The 25,674-nt window shown below is 39.5% G+C and overlaps 2 protein-coding genes across 2 annotated transcripts; both read left to right on the top strand.

The window, feature by feature from the left end:
• The first annotated feature begins 3,208 nt into the window (after positions 1-3,208).
• On the top strand, positions 3,209-9,779 carry LOC139141920 (uncharacterized). The gene is made up of 5 exons (XM_070711683.1): positions 3,209-4,571; positions 5,080-5,177; positions 5,857-6,068; positions 6,756-6,891; positions 7,778-9,779. Exons 1-5 carry the CDS (start codon positions 4,163-4,165, stop codon positions 8,378-8,380), a joined length of 1,458 nt encoding a protein of 485 aa, XP_070567784.1. The 5' UTR covers positions 3,209-4,162; the 3' UTR covers positions 8,381-9,779.
• Positions 9,780-11,421: 1,642 nt separating this feature from the next.
• Positions 11,422-25,007, top strand: LOC139141919 (uncharacterized). The gene is made up of 5 exons (XM_070711682.1): positions 11,422-11,643; positions 16,099-16,397; positions 18,204-18,449; positions 19,809-21,947; positions 23,182-25,007. Exons 1-4 carry the CDS (start codon positions 11,517-11,519, stop codon positions 21,246-21,248), a joined length of 2,112 nt encoding a protein of 703 aa, XP_070567783.1. The 5' UTR covers positions 11,422-11,516; the 3' UTR covers positions 21,249-21,947; positions 23,182-25,007.
• Positions 25,008-25,674: the final 667 nt, after the last annotated feature.

Below are 25,674 nucleotides of genomic sequence, written 5' to 3'. Positions count from 1 at the left end.
TAAATGAAGACAAATCAATATTGCCATATTTCTTATTATTAAATCAATGGCAATTACCCTATATACGTCTGTAGTACCGGTAGCAACTTGTGCAATATGATAGATCAGATATTATCAAAATTTGACGAAATACGAGAATAAGTGAGATATCTCGTGCAGATTATTGAACCAGAGCATGCTATGGTTATACCCTTGAAATGCTATTAAAATTCGTAAAATTTAGACGACTGTACTCCAAGTTTAATCTTTCTTTCACGGATGTGACTGAATTGTTGTGTGTACCGGTACTTTGCTGTCGGTTCTGTGCTGTTTTGTGGTTGTCTTTGTAGCAAATGATCATGTCATAACGAATGTTGACTAATTGTTGTTGGATTATGGATGGGTATGATTGTGATTATTTTCCCGGGGCAGATGACAAAACGGCAAATATTTACGTACCAACCGATGTCGAAAATCCTCTAATTTCAAAACTTTTGTTCTCCGTTCTGTACGATGAGATTAAAAGAAAATTTTGAATCATAACAGGACCGATAAAAAACGTAATTGGTGGCATCCTTAAAGTGACAAAGTTGATTGTTTTGGGTTTATTGCGCGCAAGAAAAAGATGAAACACGTTGATATTGCACTGCTTGGGGTTCAGGTAGGCTACACTATAGAGGAATGCTATCATCATAAACTTATGAGCTCATTTTTTTTTTTTTTCATATAGGCCTATGTTTTTATTTTAACATGAACGTAAGGTAAGGCCTATATCTTAAAATTTGTATTTTGTACTGCATTAAGCCACGATCCCTCCAATCACCCTTCTAATAACTCACTAGAAAGGCCACAGTCACCTGTGGTCTATTCCGCTCTGCGTCTATGCGACCAATAGACGTGGGTACATGTACACACGTCTATGGTGTGCGCATAGACGTACAACGGAAAGTGACTGTGGAAAGGCTTACCGTAGTATATACAGAGAGTGGTGGACACAAATGAGTGTTTACTCCTCATGTTAAAGGAAGGGTATGCTTTATTTTATTATGCTTTATCATGCTTTGGATTTTATGTTAAAAAAATTAGAGTGTCATTTCTTGACTATACTTGCAAAGAAAGCAAGAAAGGAACAAACGCCGCTCTTTAGTAACGACAAGAACACAAATACAAATCTTTATTGGTTCTTTATTATATATCGAAATAATCATACGTAACAAATAAACATACAAGGAGCCAGGGTTCCTTATGTCGGTATGAGACCGTACGCAAACTTCGGCAAACATGACCACAGGCTAATTAGACATTATTTGTGTTGATATTTCCAGTTATGATCAAAAATTAATTATGAATATTGATAAATTATTAAAGGGACAAAGTCGCCCATTTTTCATGAATTTTGTTTGGTATGAGATACTTCTTATATTATTTGACATGTTGAAAGATACTGAATGAATGGGTGACCATGCAAATATTCAACCCCGGTTGTAGACAAATTAAATGAAACCAGCGCGAAAATGAATGAATGTTCATGACCATTAGGGCCTAATTCATTTTCATGATGGTTTCATGTATCGCGTCTAAAACTGGGTTGAATATATGCATGGTCACCCATTCATTCAGTATCTTTAAACATGTCAAACAATATAAGTAGTATCTCGTGTCAAACAAAATTCATGAAAAATGGGCGACTTTGTCCCTTTAATGTGAATGTTACAGAACAATAAAATCTGTTTTTTTTACAAACAGTGTCGTCTATTTTGTGTAAATAGGCCTAGTTTCTGGAAACTTATTGTTGTTATAATTATGATTATTAATAAATTATAATTATGTTTAATAAAATAATATTTTACACATTGTAATCTGCTTATGTAAACAACCCTCTGGAAACCCTTATTTAGTTCACAATCTATGCCAAAATATACAAGTGACACCATGACCCATGTTCAGTCTACGGCGAAAGTGTTCAGTCTACGGTGAAAGTACTCATTATAGACACTGCGTGGTATCTTTCGCCGTAGACAGAATCAGAAGGTATTTAGGCCCTACATTGTTTGTAAAAAAGCAAGATTTTATTATTCTGAAACATTCATATTAATAATAATAATTTATCAATATTGATTGATATTTAATTTTTGATCATAACTGGAAATATCAACACAAATAATGTCTAAATAGCCTGTGACAAGACCAGCTACGCGAAAGTACGCCCTCAATTTCACGGTAGGATCACGTGCTAGTACTTCCGGGTCATTTGCGAAAAGCTACACACACGTGAATAGAAGTTCGAAACCAATGACATTGTTGGGGTGAAACAACATGCAAAGGCCAAACTCATGTCCGAAACTCGAAGAGATCTTCATCAATGGCGTCCACAGACTATGGAGATGAGGTACTTCGCAGAAAGCGAAAGCGAGATAGTGACAGCGACGACAACGCAAGTTGCGAACTTTCCCCGACATCGTCCAGAACTTGCAGAGGACAAAGATGCTTGTTAGTCCCGCGGACGAAGTCCGGCGGGGACTTATAGATTGGGTCCCGTCTGTGCGTCCGTCCGTCCGTCCGTCCGTCCGTCCGTCCGTCCGTCATCAACAGTTTCTCAGACACTGCTGAACCAATTTCGTTCAAACTTGGCACAAAGGCATAGCACTATGACCTACAGATGCACGTCGATTTATTTTGTGATACGATCGAATTTGGCCGCGAGGCGGCCATTTTGTTGCGATTTTTCATGTCTTTGGACCATAACTCAGACATCCTTGAGCAGATTCTGTTCAAACTTGGCACAAAGGCATAACACTATGGCTTTCATATCCATGTCAAATAATTTTGTGATATGATCCAATATGGGCGCGAGGCGGCCATTTTGTTGCGATTTTTCATGTCTTTGGACCATAACTCAGACATCCTTGAACAGATTCTGTTCAAACTTCGCACAAAGGCATAACACTATTGCCTACATGTGCATGTCAAATTAGTTTACGATACGATCCAATATGGCCGCGAGGCGGCCATTTTGTTTGCAATTTTTCGTGTCTTTGAATCATAACTCAAACATCCTCAAACCGATTCTGTTCAAACTTGGCACAAAGGCATAACACTATGGCCTACATATGCATGTCAAATTATATTGCGATATGATCCAATATGGGCGTGAGGCGGCCATTTTGTTGCGATTTTTCATGTCTTTGGACCATAACTCAGACATCCTTGAACCGATTCTGTTCAATTTGGCACAAAAGCAAAACAGTATGCCCTTCATATGAACACCAATTTATTTCGTGAAATGATCCAATATGGCTGACAGGCGGCCATTTTTTTGCGATTTTTTCATGTCTTTGAACCGTAACTCAAACATCCTTGAACCGATTTTGTTCAAACTTGGCACAAAGGCAAAGCACGTACTATGGTATGCATTATGCATGTATCAATTAACCTTGCGATAGGATCCAATATGGCTGCAGAACTGCCATTTTGTTGGAATTTTGCATGTCTTTGAATCGTAATTCAAAGTCATTACACCCATTTTGTCCAAAGTTGGCACAAAGATCAAGCACTATGGCATACATGTCAATTTACTTCGTGACATGTTCCAATATGGCTGCCAGATTGTCATTTTTTTCCAATATCGCTGCCCGATGGTCATTTTTGGATTTTTTCATGTCTTTGAGGCTTAATCATATGCAAATATTCCTTAACCAATGTTGTTGAGACTTGGTACAAAGATAAAGTACTATGGCATACATATGCATGTCTACTAATTTTGTGCTATGATCCATATGGTCAATAGACAGCCATTTGATTTCAATTTTGGTTTGATTTTTTTATGTCTTTGAAACATAAACATAGGTCACTGTCTCTCGATGGACTGATTTTGTTCAAACGTGATACGAAGATAAAATACTATGGCTGCATTCTTGTGCACATTAATTTGTTTCATTATATGATTCGAAATGGCTGATGGCTGATGACAACAACATACCCGATCCCATAGCACTTCGAAAATTTCACCAAACCATGTGTACAGTATGTGCCGTCATGACACTAGAGGCAGTGAGGGCATCGTTATGTGTGATGTATTCAAAGTTCCTTCAGTGGTCATTACCGGCAGAGATGAGTCATTTATTGAACGTTCCTCAGATTACTTTACTATGCAAGTCACAGGCCTGATGCACCCCTTGCATCAATGTCATTCCACAGCGACCTAGACCACAGCTACCTAGACACCAAAGATAATAACAAAATGGACAAGCGGGGACTGTGTCATCAAAGATGCTTGTTCAGATTTAGCAATGTAGAGACTTCTCCACCTTCCGAGTTTGGTGACGGATCGAGCGATTCCGATGACCCAGGGACTCATGGGCCGTCAACAAATCAGTGGAAAGAAGTTCATGTTCAAAGGCTGAACTTCGAAGTCGTGCGAGTGCAGTTGCCCATTGAACGTTGTATTATGCCCACACAAGGTCCATTTTATTTTTGTAATGAACAGCTGAAAGCCATCCTTTTCCAACCAATATCTGTAGGAGGTGTCGTCCTTCAACGCCCCAGCATTGTGGAAAATGACGTCATTGAAAACTTGCATACACAGCTAGCAGGTAAATCTGTTTGTAGTGGAGGTATTGACCATTATAGCATGGTCTCTCTCACAGTAACAAATTGTGTACATGCTTTACCCTGGTCACAGTCTCTCTATCCTGGGGATTGAGGGACTGTGCCATGGTCCTGGAGAGTTGAGCGTGTAGGGATAGTCAATTCTGGTTCAAATTATTATTTCTTCATATTTATTTGTTTATTTGCTTGTTTGTTTGGTTATCCTGGATTCCCTCTGCCCTGATCACACTATTTCAGTCCGACCACCAAATGAATCTGAGCAAGAGAGGACGTCAAACCATAGACAGTAAAGATTTCTCTACTGTCTATGGTCAAACTGCAACATCATTTTCAGCTGACTCTTGTCTTGTCAGGAAGATCACTCACAAAAACATATGTGAAGAATTCCTAAAACATTACTTTGAGAGTCTCCAAATTTAATGTGACTTTAGGCATACTAGGGCATTGATAATTGTTCAATCACTGATTATGGCTCCCTCACTTCGGCTACAGATGATCCGGTCTTGGAATACATACGGATATTATTTGATCAATTCATTGCAGCTGATGAAAAGGTAGTGCAGGGAGGAGATGAATTACGAAGCTTTCGAGTAAGTATTCAAACACGTTTCCGAACCAAACCAGAGACTCTCATCGTGGTTTTCTTTTTACCTGTCGAGCAGTCATTACTCAGGTATACCTGATTTGCCTGGATCAAACTGGTCCAAGGACAATAAGCACATCAATATAAATTTGTTGTGCTGCGCAATAAATATGAGCTAACAGTGAGTTTTTCTATGGCAGTCCGGCTGTCTTTTCCAACCTCAAACTCACTGGAAGTCATTCTGAGTCAATTTTGTATCTTAAATTCCAGTTTGAGCCAAAATCTGCCGTAAACATTCTGTAACCTTATCACTACCATGGTTTGGTTCAAAAACACTGTTTAATAGGAAATAAGGGATGAAGATATCAAAAAGCTTTGCAAGGACACAAAATAAGGGATAAATTTGATGATCGTAGACATTACCTTGGGAAAATTTTTCAGCATTTTTTTCACTCAAGAAGGTTGTTTATCCCGTTGATGTTTACCATAATCAATATTTGCATTCTAATGTTATGACTGCTACTAAAATGCTGCTATCCAGCCTGGGGGTGGGGAGGGGGTGGGGGGTTAGAGAGGAGGAATGTCATGGATGATTTTTTTGTACATGTTATATCACATCTGTACATTCTAAGCCACTGCATATGTTGACATATTCTCCTTTCCTGCGCCTTCATCCACATCAATAGCAACAGTTTAGATCAGTGACTGCGTCGTTGGCAGCGACAATGGAAGAAGGAGCACTATCACATGAGACCATTACAGACATCCATGACACCATCACCCTCATCAAAGTCAGCCAGATATCACATACCACTGAGCACCAACTTGATGAAATAATAGTAAATGTCATGAACTTGATCTTAACCAAGGAAGGACTTGGACAGCAATTCCGAATAAGGTAAGGTGTCTTTGGTCAGTTCCGTCTTCACACCTGACATTTCAATAACAATGGTAATCTCAGAACATGCACCATAAATACAACATTCAGGAATGGGATTGAATCCTGTACATCAGACACGTTCACCCACGGTCACTCCACAAAATGACCGCGATTCACTGAAGGGTTTGAATCAAACCAATCAGATTTACGCTGCCGTTCATATTCAAAAATTTAAGGTGATGGTCACATGGCCGACTGAAGATATCCTCTTGTTCATGTCATATCACTGATCTGGTGGTCCTTTTGATAAAACATCAAATCACTTTGTTGTATAGCATACAGATACCAAAAACTGTTTGTCACAGTCAAAGTCACTGTAAGGGGTAGTTTCTGTATCAAATCCATAGGGTCTGATGAGGCTCATAATCACATGACTGGTGATCACCAAAATAAATTTTCCTTACCCACTTTAATTAGATTCAATTCCTACATATCAAAGACATATGAAACATACGACAGACTGGCAAGATTTGTTATTATAATATGCAGTTTGACTGATATTGCAACCTTCATGTTTCTGTATCAGGCTGTGATGAAATGAGCATAATTGGATTTGTGAAATACTTGTAATAATCAACGAAAGAATAGCTTCACACACTTTGTAATGTCATCGTTACATTCCACATGGTAAATCCTTATTTTCAGTTCTCGTTCTGCCACCATGGTGTCTTTCCCAGTCTGTGGAACACAGATGTCATCTTCAACCAGCGTTCTCCTGGAATATGTAGACAGATCACATACAGCAGATAATTTAGAACGAATTCCAATTGCATTAAGTGCAGTAAGTATTTTTTACTTTGAATGTCGCCATCATCCATGTAGAATTACTTTGACACTTTTTATACTGACTTTCATGGATCAGCTGTAACAATTGATAATGTTTTGTCAGGAGTTTGTATGTGTCAGCAACGGCTGCTCGGTGTAATTCCCACAGTGTATTGAAATACCCAGTACTCAGCCTGACGGTGTTGACTGTAGATCTGTCGCATTGTATGTCAGTATTTGTAATGAAATTCAGGTCTTGACATGAATTCACCTGTCGACAGTGACAATGCATGTCACACACTGACACATATAAGCAAACCAAATACTGAGTATTTCAAAATGTTGTAGGAAGACACTGTACTTGATACATGTAACAAAAATGCAGATACATGCAACAAAAATACTATTTGTCAATAGTTACACTTACTGCTGCTTTAACCCTTTCACCACCATGGTTTGTCCCAAATCCATTGTTTTCCATGGTAAAGTTGGACCTGTATACAGGGAACTGGGGTGAAAGGGTTAAGTTACTCACAGTGATATTTTCAATTCTGAAGTTTGACTCGACTTCACAAGCTCTGTTCATTCCATTTCACTGAGAAATTTGGAAACGCTTTAACCCTTTCACCACCATGGTTTGTCCCAAATCCATTGTTTTCCATGGTAAAGTTGGACCTGTATACCGGGAACTGGGGGTGAAAGGGTTAAGTTACTTACAGTGATATTTTCAATTCTGAAGTTTGACTCGACTTCACAAGCTCTGTTCATTCCATTTCACTGAGAAATTTGGTGGAAATTTGCCAGTTCATCACGATAAACATAACTTTCAGCCAGAACATGATGAAAATGATCTAGGGCCCTACATGAGTTTGGTGATCTCTGCAAATACTATTTTCTTACAGAACAAAAGTCCACAACAAGCAAGTGTGACTGCAAAAGGTACTTTCCTTGAGATGTCGTCATTGATGGCAAACAAAACTCTGGCAACTCATCCCAGTGAAACATCTTCAGTGCACAAGCCCAGCACATCAACAGCAACTTGCGAAAGGGAGCCACCAACGAGCACAACAGGTCATGCACCTGTTTTTGCCACAGCCTGTAGCATGATGCCATCAGAATCTGTATACAGATCCAAAACAACCCAACCCCGCAGTTCTAGACAGTCTGTACCAAACACTGATATTATTGCTCAGAGTGTCAGTATGGCAGACAGAACTCCTTTTGAAACTGATGACTTTAAGATTACATATCACATTTCTCTGGTTGGCTCAACGCGTATCTTTATCAGCCGGACACATTCTTCTAAAAGCACTCTCAATGAAATGAAAGGTCAATGTGAAATTATATCACGAGAAAGGCTGGCCAAGTCCTACACATGTTTTTCAAGTCTTGATGTGAGGGACTCTCCGTTTCTGTGCTTCCAGTATTTGTACATGGCTTTCTCATACCTCATCAAAATTTTCCACCAGCACAGACTACGGACTGATTCACTATTAGAGGATTAAGAACCACCACCACCATGATAGTGTTGTTTATACATCCAGGCCACTTCAGGTATTGGTATACTGGGTATCACTGAGCAGAATCTAGCTTTCTGTTTCAAATACCGTACAGTGAAGTTAGCGTATGCTGTATGGAAGCACAGCTACATTGCATTTCTCATTGTGCTTATAAAAACACTTCCAGTTATAAGTTGTTCGTATCAGCCTGTTGTAATACGGGTATTACTGTCTTTTTATTTACAGCAATATAAAACAATGAGACCTTTGCAACTATTAGATTATTAACCCTTTGAATGCTCTAATTTTTCCCAACAAAATTTAAATGTAACATTTTGCCAATATTTATGAACTTTAGTGATATTTTTTTGATAATTTTGGACCAAATGAATATCACATTTCATTGACTACAGTTTTTTATCAAAATTCTGGCAAAATCTTGAAAAAATTTGAAGAGGGTATATTTTATAAAGGTGACCAAAATTGACTTTGACGCTCAGAGGGTTAATGATTTGATGATAGACTTTACACTTCTATCGTAGGTCTACTATGAATGGTTTTCATCTGTGCCAGAATTTTCATGAGGGTTTGCTTTCCATGTCAAGCACAAGGTGTCAAAAGCTCTCAACCGAACTGTGGATTTTAATTTACTTGTGCAGGCTGATACGCATTGCACATGGGTGAAGTTCCTACTCATAAAAAATTTGAGATGTTTTTGAAATAGTCAATCAACAAATGATGTGGGTAATGAGAAAGGTTCTTTGATGGCAGTCATAGACATCAGCACTTGAAGGAAAGCATATCAAAAACTTAATGTTTTTGTTTACAGAACTTAGTAAATAGAGAATTCTGAACTATGAAGCCATTAAAACCTGGATTCCTTGAAAAAGCTGGTGACCCGTCACACAGGAAAATTACTCATTAATTATAGCTTTGTGTAAATTGGTTACTAAGAAAAATAATCCAATTGGTCCATATTTACTCAAACGTGATTGGTCTGCTCCAGGGTCCAGGTTTTGCATCAAGCTGGACATCGTTTCAACGTACATGTTGTGTGGAGAATATATAGCATTAGAGAAGAAAAGGCTTATGGTCTGAAGTAGACTGAAAGATCAATTGCTCGAGGGCGCTCTTTATGTAAGAGGGGGAGTGTAGAGAGCATGCACCCTTGAGCGACGGATCTTTCAGTCTAGGTCAGAAGCTGCCGCTGAATAAATGTAACAGTCACTAAAGTGAATGAATCAGTGTTCAGAATGTCATCCTAGAGTTATTGGATAAAGCAAATATCATTAGAAACTATAGTTTGTTTTTTTGTTCATAGACGGCAATTAATCTGTACATAGTCAGATGCAGTCTTGTATAACAGCCTGCACTGCCATAAATAAATGGAGTTACAGTCAACATACTCATGATCATAGAATGATGATCAGTGTGGAATGATGTTGTGTGCTATTGGAATGAAGTGAAATTGAATGTTGGTCTGTGGATGTGAAAGAGAATGAGTCTGTAGAGTTGAAAAAGAATGACAATCTCTATATGTTAATAAATATACTGAAGTCCTGTAGAGGCAAAATAGGATGTGAAATTCCATAGCGTACTGTCCTTCAAAGTGAAATAGAATGATAGTTTGTTAAGTGGAGTAGTGACATGGAATTCAATGATCATGCTGTAGGAGAAATGAAATAGACTGTACTAAACTGCATGAAAAACCTGAATGACAGTTCACTAAAAGTGCAGGACAAAATTGAATTGCGACCAAATAATAAGGAAAATGAACACTCAGAAACATACACTTTATTGAAGCAATTCACATCACATTACATGCAATTGATCTGCATTACATAATATTTCAAGTTCTTATTCTAAAGTAATGGCCTTCACTTTGAACTGAATGACACCATGTCAAAAAATTGTAGAAACAAAGATATGGCAGGTCAATACTTTAGAAATCAGAGAAATACAGTCCAATACTCTAGATATAAAAATGACAGTCCAAATTGCAAGAGTACTGAAATGGAATGACAAACTCTGTTGAGTATTCAAGATATTTTCAGGTGCAAGGATGAGAAACCATAAGCGCAACAAGTGAATAATACCATTCCAAATCGAAACGCTAGGACCAGGCAAAAGTGTGAGGTAAAATATTAATCAAATTAGTGCATATGAAAATATAATGAAGTCATGTGTTGTGAAATGTCATGACAAAGGGGTGTGACGAAAATAAAAGATGTTAGTGGTGAGACCAAAGCGCACACTGAAAATTAATATGGTCATAAAATGTTACTAGTAAAATGGAGGGCGAGCCAAAATTTTTAAGTAAAGACAAAGTGTTTTTGCATAAATAATAATTATTTTTACAATATCTGTTGGCAATCTTTTTTAATTTTTTTGGCATCCTTGGCTGGATTTTGTTTTCAAAGGCATCCTTGGGATTTTTCTCCTTGAAATCTTCTTGGAGTCTTCTTTCCCCCTGAAATCTTAAAAGTCCCCCTCCCCCCCCCCCCGGGCCCCCACTCGATGTCATATGTTCTACCCCTTATGCCTGGGAACGATATCCAAACTGCAGGTCTGATTGTGCTGTGAAGTGTCAGTTGTTGAAGTTCAATAACTTGTCAGAGGTTACTGTATTACTTGCCTATAGAGAAGTTGAAATCGTCAGATTTTCACTTCAAGAATTTAAATACCCGCTCTTGCCGGGGTTTAGTAAGTTGCACAGGGCGTTCCTCAGCTCGGCATCGCCCCGGCACTCATGTGGGACAAGCCATGTTTTATTGGTGGTGGGGATGTCCAATATCATATATGCGTCCAACAGTCGATGCACCCATTGTGGAATTGTTGACCGTGGAATTGTTGACACCTTGAGTAATTTAGGAATATTCTTTGAAACAACGTAGTAATGTTCTTAATCCAGCCACGGAGGTGTAACTGTCAGGCTTTGTATTTACAGATAATAGCGATCGCGTTCTTCTATCGGGACATCTGCACCATCCATGATCTAATGGAATAGCCTTGCTATTTACATAAAAAGCGCGCTCTCCATGGAATTGAATATGTAAACACGGATTAATGTATGCAGCACGGTGCACAGATTTTTTCTCTGCTTCTTGATCGCTGACACATCCACACGCAGATCTCATCGTGCATGGCTGAGAAAATGGATCACTCGCCTGCCGTAGACTCGCATCGAGGTTTGACAAGCCAAAAGAAACGATGTCACTCCGACGACGACAACGATAAATCCGATGTGGATTTAGATTCGTCTGTTGACGGTAAGTTTAGCTCTTTGGACGCTTGTTTTGTCACATAGGCTGTTTTCTTTTATTTATTGACCCTTTCGTATACCGTGGAATCAGATCTGGTGAGTCTCTTTTTACCGCAATCTTCAGGGACAACGTTGTGACAGAATGCATTCATCGGGATGTCAGCGGACAGTGTACTGGTAGTACTGGTTTTGCACTTTGACGATAGTTATACTGCACTTGTCAGTAGACATAACAGGTCGGTCGACTTTGATCCTGTCTGTCATATGAATCCACGTTCCCTCTATCACATCACAGTCCCTCTATCCACATAGAGGGACTGTGATCATAAATATAGATAGAGCATGGAGCTACTCCATGGATAGAGCCTAGAGGGGCCGTGTATGAATGCAGGCGCAAGCACAGACACTTGAACCACAATAACTGAAGAATGATTATTACAATCTACAAACGTCTCCTGTCTCTGTATACGCCCCATGCCAACGCTCTGGACGAAGGTCACCACTCTAGAACTAATCGTCGCGCCCGGCCAGTGTCTAACAGTGGGCCCAATGCGCACAAGGGGCGTATATAAAGACGGGGACGCAATTCTTTAGCTTGAGTGGTTCGTCACACTTTTCCTGTGTGACAACATTTTTGAATTGTCCGTGACAGTGGTGTTTTAGTTCGAATGCGTTTTCTAATCTGAAAGTCAGTCTACCACAGCCCCCCCCCCCTTTCCAGTACATTTCATCAGGGGTAATTTGGCCCAAATTGGCTGGCCTCCAGTGAATGAGAGTGAATACGTTGAACTGGACGTGTAGAGCACTACCCCACAACTCTGCCTGTCATCACTAACTTACACCATTCGATGTTCCATATCGTATATGTTAAAGTTTGGTCCTACCCCCCTCCCCCTTGGACTTAATCCAAAAATCTGGCAATATATTTGTATAATGATTGCAATTTCAAAAGAAGACAAAAGACAGAAAGCATCATAATCTTCTTAACACTTCAGTTAATTCGGATCCCTGGGCCTTTTCAAGCCAGGGTTTAACTTGGAAGAGTTACTTGTCTGAAGTCAATAAAGACACAATTGTTGACTTGTATCGGCGTGATCAGTCTTCTAATCATTGTCAATTAAAATTGTATATTAAACAAGTTGAAAATCGTGTACTTTTTTGTCCAAAAGTAGAAATGCCAAGATTAGTTTCGATTTACAATCTGGAGCTTTCCCTCTGTTTTAAGAGGGTTTTTTGAGAAGATCCACTGATCTGAAAAGTAAGATCTTGTACAACAACATAATACAGTCAAAATGGGGTCCAGACTCTTCGCGCCAAAATAGAAGTCACCCCACACAACTTCGTACCAAAACCATTTCATACCAAAACCACTGCACCTTGTCCCAAGTACTAACTCGTCCCACGCCACTTCACTCCAAGTATAATACCATCATTATACTACCAACTCGTCCTAAAACCACATATCACAGTGTTGTTTTTACCTGCAGCTTCTTGGAAACACTTATCTGTCAGGACTTTTGGCTGCTGTGAACCATTTATTCTTGCACAAAACCATAAACCATGGAATAAGACAGAAGAAAACTGCAAACTACAGAAACTTTATCAACAACTCAGGTGGCGTGGTTGGAATTGCACACTGTCATTCTCTTGAAAGATGTATACAGTTGCATGCTCAGTAACGTCGGCCAATGTTCGACAGACCAATATATTATTTTGCTCAAAGACTAGATACTGAAATGACTGAATATTTTGATAATCTGATCAATGTAAGGATTATTTTGATACGTTAAAAGTAATGAAACCGGGGTGATTAACGATGGTGCAGGCTGTTTAGAATACTTTGTGCTGCCGTGAATTCAATTACCCTCGCATCCTGACGTACATAACCAGGTCCAATGTTTCACACGATGCATACATCCTATATGCTGGATAATTTGGATTGCGGAAAATAACGTACATTTATTTGTAAAAACGAATATTTGTGAGAATAGTAGGCTACAGAAATAATCCAGTACATATTTTGGGTCGGTCTCAAGGACCTCCTGCATGTCAAAATTCTTGGTCCTTCTGGAAAACAGTCAGTCCGGGACCACAGGACTGACGTGAACTTGTTGGAAAAAGTATACGTACAATCGTGGGCGGTAATTGACTGTATGTTCACTTTGACCGCCTGGCAAAAGCCTTTAGGTGTATTTTCCTTTACCTTCCTTTCTGCCATGTGTCACACTGGTTACAGTTCCCAACTAGAGTGAATTTAGTTGCAAGAATTAATGCTCAATTTTTGATGGACTGCAGTTCAAACTATCCTACTACTTCTGTCCGAATAGATAAAGTCATCCCTAAACAGGGATGGTCAACTTTAAACCCTTTATCCTGCTGTGTTCATTGTCACCGTCAGGTCAAGTTGGTTCAAAACAGTAGGGTAATAACATGCCCCATATGTAGCATTCTAAGAAAGACTTCTGCTGATGTGCTACATGCTCAGAAGGTCATATCTGATTGGTCGATTGTCACTGTTTTCAGCAACTTAGGGAGTCTTATTGTATTATTTTATTACAATGGTAAGATTCAGCCATCTTATTGGATACCGGCTTCCAAGACGCTGCACATCAGCCCAAAGACTTCTCAGGAAGGGCTGAAAAAGTTAAATTACAGAGAAAGTAGTGTGCCATCCTTTGAAAAATAAATTTTCAGTGTTGCAGCCAGGAACTGTAAACCAGAGGGCACTATGGCCCCCTACCGTTTATTCTTGAGGACATTTTGCACATTTCTGGGACAACATGTATCAGTATTGTTAATCAACTTTGTACTATTTTGTAACAAATTATTTTCACAAAACAACATTCAAGTCACAAGGACTGCTTTACCATACTTGAATTTCAGGCAAATAAATTGTAGCAGCTAGTATACCATAGCTGCCACCAGTCAGAGAGCTCAGTCAAACTACAAGCAAGTCATAATATCAAATGCAGCATTTTAATTACTTCTAATTACAGCACCATGGAAATATAAGCCTCAAAACTAGAAAGCATTTGCAAGCAAAAGCGAAGTTCCAGAGACCAGAGCAGCGGAAGAAACAAGAGAATGTGTGACAAAGATAGGTGCAGAATGAAAGAGTGCTTTGGATTTTAATATTCAAGCACGTACCTATAGTTAGGGCTGCTAGCAGTAAACACCATAATACAACTAAAAGCGAGGCAGTCCACAGATTACAAATGACTACATGTACGGTAAAAACGCAACAGATACATACGGGGGCGACAACGCACGGAAATGTATATCAGACGACATTCTCGCGAGCCAGAGCAATAATTTTCGCTCCGCTGACCTACGCAAAAATCAATCGCTTGACGGGTAGCGCTGAGTTGTTGCCGTAAAGAGGCGCGTGGTTTACGACGATGATCAGACGAGAGGAAACATCGGACCATGGGATCTATTTTTTACATCCATGATCGGACCTAGGCCGTTGAAATTGAAAACCGAGGCCACAATTGCATTGTCATTTGATTAAAAGCACAGACTAAAACGATTTTCATTGCAATGTCGCTGTTTTCACAAGATACTGACCGTTTGATCTTGGAAAGTTGAGCTGCTTTAACGTGCAGCCAACGCATGCCCTTGTGATGCGGTGACAGGGCTGTGTGTTACCGGCGTTAAACGGCCTCGCAGACTGATATAGGAAAAACCGCTGGTGGCTCCTCAGAAATACGGCGGGCAGTTTCTCCGCCAAAACAGCCGATTTTGAATCCAAATTTTGCATTGATCTTCGTTTTCGAGCACACCCACCTCGCCTAGGTACACGATGTGCCCAGCCGCGCTTGTAAACTTATGGAAAGCATATTTTTTGCTCTCTATGCGAGCGAAATCCGCCGCCATTGTTATCTCATGAGCATTCGGGCGAAACAGTATAGCGCCACGTACGGCGAGTATTTAGAGAAAAATAAAATCAAAAAGCAACAAAAAACAAAGCGAAAGAAAGCTAGAATTATGAATTGCTGAACGCAATATGATAGTCGAGCAATGGAGAATAACAAATAAATAAATAAACACGCAAGAAATGCCCGTAAAACCCGTCCGAGCTGAGCGATGACGTCATAAGCGTGTCGCAATGCATTCTGGGTAATTAAGGTAAAATTTGTGTATAGCATGTTCTATGATAGTAATACCGGAAATAGAGAAAGAAAGAAAGAAAGAAGGAAAGTGAGCAAAAACTAACAGTTCCAGAGCTGGTCTCTGGAACTAATAATAATGCAAAACAAAGATCATCATCAGTATCAGATATTACTTATAGACGACACCCAAGATAGTCGACTCTAGAGTGTGCCCCAGGTGACGCGTAGTTCGCGAGAATGCAGGACAACAGGTTTGATTTTTGGGACATTGTTGCAAGGGCGTGTCATGGCTGCAACACTGAATTATGCCATTTGGGATTCCTAAATTTCAACATGTATTGCTTCAACAGACCATGGAGCTCCTGTGCTAATGGAGAAACTACGCCGATTCTCCAAGAGGTTAGTGACCTCCAATACAACAGTCAGATGTCAGGGTGCGGCCGAACGTTACAGACCAGAGTCCTGTGGATGTGCGACGAGATGCTCTGCTGACCGCTGCCCCTGTGTGAAATCAAATACTACCTGCAATGAGGCGTGTCAGTGTGTGGACTGTAGCAACCCGTTCATACAGTTACAGCTTCTGAGTCATTACGGATTGAGTTTGGTGCAGTGTAAACAGGACGTCTGTTTGATGGAAGCCTTACCAAAGGTAAGAATTGTAAACTTGAGGTAATATATGCCTCAAAACTGTAAATCAATTTTTGTCCCCTGTATAAATACAAGTATTACAGTGAAATCTGTCTAAACCAAACCCTATCTAAACTGGAAATTGTCTAAACTGAACCCCTTTCCCGTCCCATTCCAATAGAACTCTATGTTAAAAGGACCTCAATAATCCAAACACCTCTCCAAAGTGAACAATTTTCTCAGTCCTTGAATGGTTCAGTTTAGACAGGGTTTGCTGTATAACGTAAAAATTTTCTTTAAACCGAGACAATTTTTTTTCTCTAATTTTTACTAACATTTTGATCGAAAACTGTAGCCCTTGAAAAGTGATGTCAATGTGATCGAAAGTTCTCAAAACATCACAAAAAAATCATAAAAATTTGTACAGTGTTGCACTGAAATTTTTGGTTGGAAAATTATGGCACTCAAAGGAATCAAAATTAAAAAATCTTGGTCACTTTGCAAATTCGGGTACCAGAGAAACAATTTACCTAATTTTTCAGGAAAAAGAAAAAATTACAAATGAATGGACACTTCAAGTATTTAAAATATTCCCTCGCTCAAGTCCCATACAGGAGTGGCCCAATATACATGTAGGTCTAGGGTAGAAATTAGCAAATAAAAAATTAGTCCTCCAACTATACATTGATTGTCTCTACACTGCAATACTTAGCATTTAAAAACTGACCCGTGTATGACATAACTCCGCCATCCTTGCATCATGTAGATGATCAGATTTAATTCTGTGATTTTTCATGCTATGATAAGATACATGTAGGTAGATAAATATATAGATATCTTCCTTGGAAAGAACTGGTTTGCCACATTACCTATATGTGAGATTGTCTGATATATTCATGGACTTTGATTCACATGTATTTCTGTCGTGATAATATTTTGGAAACTTTCACTTAATACTGGTACTTGATATATATGACACATAACCACTGAAGTGATTTCATCAATTTTGTTTGTAATTTAAAATCATAACACATCTTCTCATAAATGTTTCACCATTTAAAGGGGCAGTTCTCAATCCCTAGTTCTCGCATTAATTAGTGGTTGTTGACATTGACTGTTACATACACTGGACAAATGATTTGTTTGGGTTTCATGACACATTTCAAGATCACGACACAGCAGGGGGCAGCTCTTTCTGGACTGAGATATGAAAAATTGATTACACTTGATCTACAATATAACTGTGATTAGGTTTTCTCAGCTGAAACTAACTAAAAAAAAAAACATTTTCTTGTTATAGCTTTCAACTGAAACTGTGAAAATAGCTACATTGTAGATAAAGTGTAATCAAGTGATCAGCTGTCTGTCTAGACAGATCAGCCCCATGCTAGTTTACTGTCATTTATCAATGTGTGGTACCCATGCTAATAGTTTATAATGTACATACGATGTGTCCGTCTCGAGTTGTGTCACCAAATCGAAACTCACTTTATGCGATAACCCCTTGAGTGCTGTAATTTTCCCCACCAAAATTTCAGTGTAACATTTTATGAATTTTTATGAATGTGCTGTATTTTATTTTGGTAGTTTTGGACCAAATGGCCACAACTTTTCATTTGCTGCAATTTTTTAACAAAATTTTGGGAAAAATCTGAAAAAAATTGTATACATCTAAAAAAAGTTGTTGGCAATATATTCCATCAAGGCAACAAAAGTTGGCTGTGGCACTCAAAGGGTTAAGTCCTTTGTTCTACTAGGAAATTGTGTTCACTTCTTCAATTTGTTCAGACATAAAGTTGACAAATATCCTACCCTCTTATTATCTCAGTTGACAGATCAGGAACTGCGGCAGATTCTTGGAACCCATGTTCCGATGGACTGCTGTGACACGTTTGTCACACTCTTTGAACTCATTCCTGATAAACGCCCGTGCCCGAACCATGAATGTGACCGTACATACACCTATTCCTGGTGTGAGAATAGAGTCTTGCCAGTGACTGAGGAGAGTGAACGAAATCATTGTCCCAAACGCAGACGATGCATCAAACCAACCGAGCAACAGAGCCACGAACAGGTGAGGGCAAAGATTATGAAGCTATTATACAAGAGAATTGTTAGGGTTAGAGTTAGGCATGAAATACATGGCTACAGGCCCCAGGAAGACACTTTTGGTGTGTATTTTAGGTAGCCTGCATCTTGAAACAGTCAGAAGACTTAAAAGTTTACTAAAATGCACCACGAGGCAACTTTAAAGCATTCCTTTTCAACTTCCATAACAAAAGTCAAGGGTCGCCATGCAAAATTTGGTGCTATTACAATGATTACCCGGTATTTGCAGATACTTGATATGAAAAAAGCCTTCATCACTGTGTTAACTTAAAATCCTATGGGTAGAATTTTTGATTAGTACAAAAGTGTGACGAATGACGATATTTACTCCATGACCTTCAAAATGAGTCCCCATCAGTGATATAACTGAGTATTGTAAAAGTTTTAGAGTCCGAATATTTGCTGCTGAGTCGCATTCTACCTTAAGGTAGAACGTGCCTCAAACTTTTACAATTCTCTTCTAATATACCACATGTGGGGTTCATATTCAAGCTCTTGGTGTAAAAAAACTTTTCACCGGCTTAGTTTTTCGAAATTCGAAATTTTTATTTTTCTCCATAGAGTTAACACAGGGATGGCAGCCATTTTAAATTCTAAATATCTGTAAATATTGGGTTATTTGTTTCTCTCGTATCAAAATTTCCAAGGTGACCCCCGATTTTTATTCTTGATTTTTGAAGAGAACGGTTGAAAGATTCCTTGAGGAAATTTTGAGCAAAAGTTTAAGTCTTTCATCGAGGCGCAAACTACCTTAAAGGATTGTGTCTAGTTGTATTTACTTGTTATGTGGAAAAACACAGTACAATAATAAAATTCTGTGGAATTCCCGGTCAAACTGTGCCAACGTATAAAGTTCAGACACATTTTTTCTTTTGGAGAGATATTCACAGTGTTATATTTGAAGACTTCTTTCTGGTGAGTTTATTAACTTTTGGTCAAAAATTGTCCGCTCAATCAATTAGTAATTGATTGCTAATTGATTGCTTCAAGGTCAATTAGATTTTATGCAAATTTTGCAAAAATGAAAAGAAGAGGATGTTCTTCGCTGCTTAACTCAAAGAATCTCAGAAAACGTTTGTGTGACAGCTTCTAAGTTTGGTTTACTAGTTTGAAGGAGTGTCTATCAGATTTATTAAAGTGATGAGGAAATAAGCATGTGGGGGATGTTTTAATCATTGGTTGATGAAAAACTCAAAATTTTTTATGTCTTATTGTTATACATTGCATCATAGTCCCAAGAGAAACGTTTTCTGTAGGGTCTTTGATTGTGTGCCATATTGCTATGTAAATGATGCATTCTTAGTGTATGTATTTACTTGTACAGGTCCCAATACAAGTTGAGGAGAATAATGTTGGCGAGCAAAGAAATCTAGGGGTTTCATCGATGTCATCGCCCGATAAGGACAAAGGACAAAAAGCAATGCGGAAAACAAACAAGTTCAAGAGCCCACGTCTTCTCTGTATGTTTTGTGGCAAAACACAGGCTAAGTTATCGCGTCATTTACAAACCATGCACAAGAGTGAAAGGACGCTAAACCATGCTCTCACATTATCACGAGCGCTTGAGTCTGACCAATACAAGAGTCAACCCTCATCAGGGCCTGTGGACGGAAAAAGATACTTGAAAAATTGTGACAAGGCAAAACATGCAAGGCAGCTCCATCGCGAGGAAGCCAAAACAGACCAATGCCTACCTACTCAGCATTCTTCGCCAGGTCCATCGAAAGAGGTAAACTCCAAGAGAAAGTACAGGGAGAAAGTGCTCGACAGACTCTCTCAAGACAGCATCGGTGTTTTGTGCCGGCAAGATACCATGATAGTGGAAACAGGGTGGAAATTGTACCAAAACTGCTGTGATAATAGGAATTATGAGTTCGTAAGGGAACATATCAGGAATCTCGGCTCACTTTTGTCCCAATGCAGGAATATTAGCGGGAATGAAAGCATGGCCGGCGAAGACCTACTGAATAAAAAATATTTCCATGTCGTGGTGACAGCAATACGCAATCGTAGTTCAGGATTGTCAGGTAATGCCTTGCAAGCACGGCACTGGAAAATGCGACACATTCTGCAGAATGCCTTTGAAACGATGAAAGCCAAATATACCGCTGAAGGTATCGTTCACAAAGGGAAAGCAGTGGACCATTTCTATAATGAATTACTAGCAAAGTGGCAACTCCTCTTCACAACTCAGCGAAAACTAAGTGGGAATGCGAAAGCCACACAGAAACACAAGGTAAGCAGTGCCCAGAAACAGAAGTTGAAATCAGCATATCAATTGAAGGTCAGCAAAAAGCTCAGCAGACACAATAAACAAGAGTCACTGTCCAAGAAGAGAGGTAAAGAAAGACACAAACCAGCAACACTGTCCACGCAGAGAGATACAGGAAGACACAAAACAGCAACATTGTCCACAGGGAGAGATACAGGAAGACACGAAACAGCAACACTGTCCACAGGGAGAGATACAGGAAGACACAAAACAGCAACACTGTCCACAGGGAGAGATACAGGAAGACACAAACCAGCGACACTGTCCACAGGGAGAGATACAGGAAGACATGAACCAGCGACACTGTCCACAGGGAGAGATACAGGAAGACACAAACCAGCGACACTGTCCACAGGGAGAGATACAGGAAGACATGAACCAGCGACACTGTCCACAGGGAGAGATACAGGAAAGTACACAGCAAAGCCTCCTTCCTTGGACAGAGACACAGAGAAGCCTGAATCAGAAATGCTTTCCATAGAGAGGAGATGAAGAAACTACGAACTCACACGATGGCAGAAATATACAAGAGGATGAGGGATCGTAATCCTTCTGTCTTCCAGAGTCTACGAGCTTTGGTTGTTAGTCGACTACAAATGTTTAATATCTGGCATGGGGGAGCGCCAGTTCGTCTGCTTCTCAAGGAATGGGAGGATTTGAGAACCAGGGGAAGTGATAAAGAACAAGAAGACGGAGCAAGTACAGATCCCATCTTACGACATCTTCTCAACAAAGTTGTTCTCACTCAACAAACCCAAGGTGATGGAGCTGAGGTACCGTTGCTCATCCCAAAGGATCTACTGGCGGCCATGGATAAATTGGCGGAAATTCGAAGCCAGGTCACTGTGTCGAAGGATAACCCATACCTGTTTCCATACGGCAGACTGTCTCAGCATCACTGCAGAGCATGGGAAGCTTTGATGTACACTGCCAGGGCTGCCGGTTTGAAGGATCCTCACGCAGTCGTCGACAGGAAGACTCGTCAGAGAACTGCCATGTATTACTTGCTGCTAGATGTCAACCACGATGACAGGGAGGGCTTACTGCAATACATGGAGGACACCCTGGCAAAAAACGAGCAAGCAGTAGCCAACCTGATCCCTGAGATATTACCTCACGAAGAAACGCCAAATCCGATTGGCTCAGAGAAAGATTCAAATCAAGATTCTTCACCTGACGAACAAGAAAAAGGTGTGTTTGATTTAATCCCTGAATATGGTGTAAGAGACAGTAGCTGGAACTTTTAATAAGGACTTAATGTGTTTTCTTCTTCTTCTCCATAAAACATGTTACATTGAAAATACAAGGTATTAGCCTCTCAAACACAAACTATTGTGCAAGATTACGGTAGTTATTGTTGATGATTGAGCTCTCGTCAAATTGTCCTGACTGAAAGGAATGTCAATGTTATTTTGCAAAGAACAACTGCATCTTATGAAGAGGAAAAAACTACTGCAAGTTTCATCAAAGGATATTGCTGATATATCCCTTATGACACGTTTTAAAGTAATCATATGTGAAAAAGTCCTCGCTGATGACACAGTCCCTGCTCGTACCATAATTGTGATGCACATGCACACTACAATACAATGTCTGTTTGCCAAGTTTGAATGAAATCTGTTCAGGGATAGTGATGATTCAAAAACATGAAAAAATCGCAACAAAATGGCCGCTCGGCAGCCATATTGAATCGTATCGCAAAATAAATTGATATGCATATATATGCCATAGTACTTTATCTGTGTGCCAACATTAGACAAAATCGGTTCAGGGATAGTTGAGTTATGGTTCAAAAACATGAAAATTTGCAATAAAATGGCCGCAAGGTGGTCACATTCGATTGTATTACGAAATAAATTGATTTGCATATATATGCCGTAGTACTTCATCTTTGTACCAACACTGAACAAAATCGGTTCAGGGATAGTGGAGTTATGGCTCAAAAACATGAAAAATTTGCAACAAAATGGCCGCCAGGCGGCCATATTTGATCGTATCGCGTAATAAATTGGCATGCATATGTATGCCACAGTACTTTATCCTTGCACACAGTTTGAAAAAAATTGGCTCAGGGGTGACAGAAAAACCTGACGGACGGACAGATGGATGGATGGACGGACGGGACCCAATCTAAAGTCCGCCTGCCAGACTGCGTCCGCAGGGACTAAAAACACCACTAACCTATCCAATTTTTGAGAACAATGATGTCGGAGTCATTCTGTACTTAATTTGTCTTGTCTAACCGAAGAACTTTAAACAATGTAATTGAAATTGTCAGTAGACCTGTAACAATGATACCCTTGGAAGAAAAGTTTATATTTGATGAGAAGGAGGAGATTGATTCATTATTCTTCACCTGTTATGAAGCAGATGTCCAAACACTCTGATCTATTCCCTCTCTTTGTTGTCTACCTCTGCCTACCAGGTTGTGCCTCAATACATTCTGATCAACAAACGATCTGCATTGATTTGACCGATGGCGGTGAAATTACTGACGTAGCAGAAATGTCGTATGACGATGGAAAAACATCTGGACCTACAGGGGAAGAAATCTGTTCAAGCATCCCGCAAGCTGATGTACCTGAGTGTGGCAACAGTCCTACCCTATGCTTTTTCTGACTTAGAGTGAACTAAATAGCAAGGGCGCGGGGAAAAATGTTCAAATTTGGTGATTATTTGATTCAAACTTGTGTTCAGGGTAGAATGCACCTTAGGCACAGACATCCAGACTCAAATTTTTACTTTTTTTCTGATCTACTACATGTGGGACTCATGTAAGAGCTTGGTGAATAAGAAAAATATTTCACCATCGTTGTTTTTCTTTTGAAAATCATAAATTTTATTTTTCCATAGCCATTTTTTTTTTCAAATATTAATACATGATAGGCAATTTGTTTGTCTTGTACCAACATTTGGAAAGGTGACCTCTGATTTTTATTCTTGATTTTACAGAAGGATTGTTGAAAGTTTCATTGAGAAAAGAGTTGAGCAAAAATTTGAGTTTTTCACTGTCAAAGAGTGAACTACCTTCGGGTGCTTCAAATTGATAAGGACGCCGCTGTATGTAGTGCGGTAGCTACAGACAATGTACCGGACAGTGCCTCAGTGTGAAATGTAAACCTGAATCAGGTTCAGTATAGTTGTTCAAGAAGTTGTGTTCGATTTTGCATAATTTGATTATCTTCCAGTGGTATCTTGTAACCATGTTACATGTATTTGAGTATCAACAGTCTTGCATTCCTAAATTTGGAGATAAAATGTGCATTCGGGACAGGTATTTGAACTCTAATAAATCCAACTGCATCCTTCTCATAAAGAATGCATACAGCACTATACTAAAGTTCAGGACCACCGGTCTTTCATTTATTGGGTAGGGGAGTTGTTCAGCCCCATTTGTGTTATCACTTCAGTTCTTCATACCACCAATTTATATATTGCTTAGGTTTCTGAAAGTTCAAAGTAATTTCAGCATGTAGTGCAAAAATTACAAGGTGTAAGTATAACCTGTGTAATAATATTACAATCATATATATATTGCAGTAAACATTATTGTCTATTTTGAATACATGATGTATTGAATGTGAAGAGAAGTTTGCTTTTCTGCATGTTATTCTTGTTAATTTTATGTTGTTTTAGAAATTTGTTATATGAGCCAGAGCAATGAGAAATATTGAGATAACCATCACTGGGACATCAGGAGACGTTTTACCACCAAATTTACAGACATAATGCCCTTCATCAATAATGTGTCTTCAGGAACTACAATAGACTGAAAGATCAGTTGCTTGAGGGTGCTTTCTACTTTCTCCCCTCGAAAGAGGAGGGGAGCCTGGAGAGCGACGGATCTTTCAGTCTAGAATTAACAGGGCACTCTTACATTTGATATACAAAGACATGATAGAATTAGATCCTTCATTCACAATGGATGTCATCGTGATTCATGGTTGATTTTGGGAAAATATTTCCCGGAACAGGAATAACTGTCACGTTTCCCTGTTTTATGTATTCCAAAGTGTCTTTCCACTATGAGGAGGTGTCTTCCCACTATGGCAACAAAAATGAAAAAGTTTTGTTTCATATCCTCAAGTGTATCTCGAGCTAAACTTCAGCGTCAGCCATTTACATCCACGTTCTCTTAGGAGAAGTTAAATAGAAATCAGTGTGCCACACACGGCAAAAGTGTAACATTATCTGTAGGATCATATAGTTTGTATTGTGCAGCTCGGAACAATAAAGAGGTTGTCATCTGGACGTTGTGTCAGAATCTCTGCTTCATGTAAACAGTCATGATTTGGTTTATTTTGTAAGGAGACCTCATCCCCTCTATTTTGAAGAGACTTATGAGGTCAAACCATAGACCCTCGAGAAAAACGTTTTTCTCGAGGGTCTATGGTCAAACTGAATATTTTTAGCCAAAGTACAAAGTTTCCCATTTTCCATTTATTGTCCAGTCAGTATCCATCGGAAAATCAGTGTGCCGCCGCCTTCCACGTCACCAAAGCTGTCCAATGTTGTATTCCCACAGACGGTGTGTATTGACGATTGGCCGGAGTGGCAGGTCCGTCGTTCGAGGGCGCTCCTACGCTCTCTCCCTTAATTTTTTGCTGCAGAACAGGAGAGTTCCTTGTCTCAGTTGTCTATGCTTTATCACGCAAAGTTAGAGTTGCTCCATGTCTGTTGGCATATAAATATCAAAACATAGTAAATTTAAGGAATGAACTTCAGCAGACTGTTGCTTAAGTGGTAAGGCTGTTGTGTGGGATGAATGCGATGGGCACTGCTTCCGGGAAAAGCCATGCGATTGGGGCCAGTCTACACGCAAGCCTTTTACATTGTCATAATTAGGAACGGGGGGGGGGGGGGGCGTGTCGCGCGACAGACCCTCAAGTCGACACCCTTCAGCTTCAGCATGCTCCTA

This window comes from Ptychodera flava, chromosome 10, assembly GCF_041260155.1.
Source record: "Ptychodera flava strain L36383 chromosome 10, AS_Pfla_20210202, whole genome shotgun sequence".
Taxonomy (NCBI): Eukaryota; Metazoa; Hemichordata; class Enteropneusta; family Ptychoderidae; genus Ptychodera; species Ptychodera flava.
The sequence above is the reverse complement of the archived record's forward strand: the minus strand, read 5'-3'. Positions and strand labels throughout refer to the sequence as shown.